Source organism: Priapulus caudatus, unplaced genomic scaffold, assembly GCF_000485595.1.
Source record: "Priapulus caudatus unplaced genomic scaffold, Priapulus_caudatus-5.0.1 Scaffold760, whole genome shotgun sequence".
Classification (NCBI taxonomy): Eukaryota; Metazoa; Priapulida; class Priapulimorpha; order Priapulimorphida; family Priapulidae; genus Priapulus; species Priapulus caudatus.
This window is the reverse complement of record NW_014577821.1, coordinates 238,557-240,690: the sequence shown is the minus strand read 5'-3', so window position 1 is coordinate 240,690 and position 2,134 is coordinate 238,557. Positions and strand designations below refer to the sequence as shown.

At 47.0% G+C, this 2,134-nt stretch overlaps 1 protein-coding gene across 1 annotated transcript in view; it reads right to left on the bottom strand.

The window, feature by feature from the left end:
* Nucleotides 1-774: 774 nt before the first annotated feature.
* LOC106813366 (regulator of G-protein signaling 7-like) overlaps nt 775-2,134 on the bottom strand; it is an 88,902-nt gene continuing 87,542 nt past the window's right edge. The window contains exons 4-5 of the mRNA XM_014817497.1: nt 1,163-1,269; nt 775-837 (exon numbers count right to left, since the gene is read on the bottom strand). Of these exons, the coding sequence (XP_014672983.1) occupies nt 775-837; nt 1,163-1,269 (170 nt within the window). The remainder of the gene's footprint in view (nt 838-1,162; nt 1,270-2,134) is intronic.

Sequence of the window (2,134 nt, the reverse complement as noted above, 5' to 3'; positions counted from 1 at the left end):
TGCTGCACTTTCGTCGGTTGCTATAGACCGTTGTTAGGTGTATTGCAGGTGGCGGATACTGGGTGAGTGTACCCGTAAGCTCCAACATGCAGTTGATTGGTTCTTAGTCTCACACCGACGAAGATCTTGTGAAATGATGAGACTAAACCATGCGCGGATATCCCATAATACCCCTAATACCCTTATACTTTACCCATATACCCGTGCATTATGGGATAAATATGGCGACAACCGACTCGTTCTTCCGAGCGCAGTTTCTTAGACTGGCTTCGCGTCTCTTCACTGTGTGTCCGTTCGCGTATTATTGTTTTATCATAAACGAAGAGCGAAAGAGCGAGAAGTAAAAAGACGCCACTTTACGAATTTCCTCGCCGCGTAAAATGTCCATGGCTATGATTGGATAGGTAGTCTCGGTCAAGTGGTAGACCTGCCCCCTGGTGGCGCGCGGCTGCGGCAGCGGTGGCAGAGACCAATCCGTACTCTCAGTAAAGTTACAGACGATGAAAACTAATTCGATCAACGGGCACATAGTGGCGAGGCGACAAGCGTCAGGCAATTAATTTAGACAGACACTATAGTAGCGCGTGTAAGCGCGACGACCGGAAACTAAATTCCGCTCGACGGCATGGTTGCAGAAAAAAGGTGAAATGGTAAAAAAAATTACCATTCGAACATGGCACACACCGTGCAAAATCCCCCGCATATTTGCTACCTAGTTAATAGCGGGTGAAAGCTAGCTACAATGTGTTGGGTGGGGGCGCAACAAAGCACAACTTAGTGGAATCCGCGGCATGTAGAAGACCCAAGATCTGGAAACGAAAGGCAATCAACGGGTTTCTGTATAGAACGATAGACATTCCCCCTTATGGCAAACGTACTCCCCCCCCCACCTATATACTGCGCATGAGCAAAAAAATCAAATCCCTATGCGCAATGCGCCACATGCGCGCCCTGTTTGACATACACATGTTATCAATAGTACATAATAGAGAGTCTCCATTATGAGCTATTAATGTTATGTACACATACGCAATGTATACGGGGGTGTGACGATTGCCCATAGAAATAATACTATAGTTAGATTAGTGTCTCTATATCTTTCTATGCGATTGCTATAGGGGGAATGTCTACCATACCACACCTGCCCTCTCCGGCAGCTTACCTGAAACCTGTAGTACGTTCCATCGGCCTTCACGGTGAGTACGTGCTCCTCTATCGGGAATATGTAGCCATGCGACGACATCAGATGCGCCAAGTGCAGCGCCTCGGCTGTAACGAAAAACAAACGGAATTCCGTTTTATCGGCTGGATTTTTTTCAGCGCGGACACACAATCGCGCAGCACTCTCTTCTGCAGGGAGTGTGTGAGGTTTCCGAAAGATTCGCTGCTTGCGATGATTAATAATTGAAAATGGCGCGGACGGAGATTTGAAGGACGTTCGAAATCAACAAATCGTGAAATTATACCGATTTTGTTATCATAATCGTTGTGAAATTATCATGACAGGACTCGTGTGTATATATGACGATGTTTAACATCTATAATTGTCTATTCGATGTCTTAGCACGCATACGAGATGTGGACAATACTGCTATAGATCTCAATCAGCGGGTGCTCCACGGAAAAACAACGATGTTATTATACACGATTTATCGTGGATTTCCCCCCACACTCATTATCATCATCATAATCATCATCATAGTCACCACCACGACCGCCGCTGCCGCCACCGTTATCATCAACATCATCATCATCATAATCACCAATATTACTACCGCCACCACCACCATGAATGCCGCCGCCGCCGCCACTGTCATCATCAACATCATCATCATCATAATCACCAATATTACTACCGCCACCACCACCATGAATGCCGCCGCCGCCGCCACTGTCATCATCAACATCATCATCGTCATAATCATCGTCACTGTAATCTTCATTAACGTAACCCTTATTATACTATCCCACACCATCGGCATCATGATCACCATCGTCGTCCTCGTCGTCATCGTCGTCCTCGTCGTCATCGTCGTCCTCGTCGTCATCGCTGTCCTCGTCGTCATCGTCGTCATTGTCGTCATCGCTGTCCTCGTCGTCATCGTCGTCATTGTCGTCATCGCTGTCCTCGTCG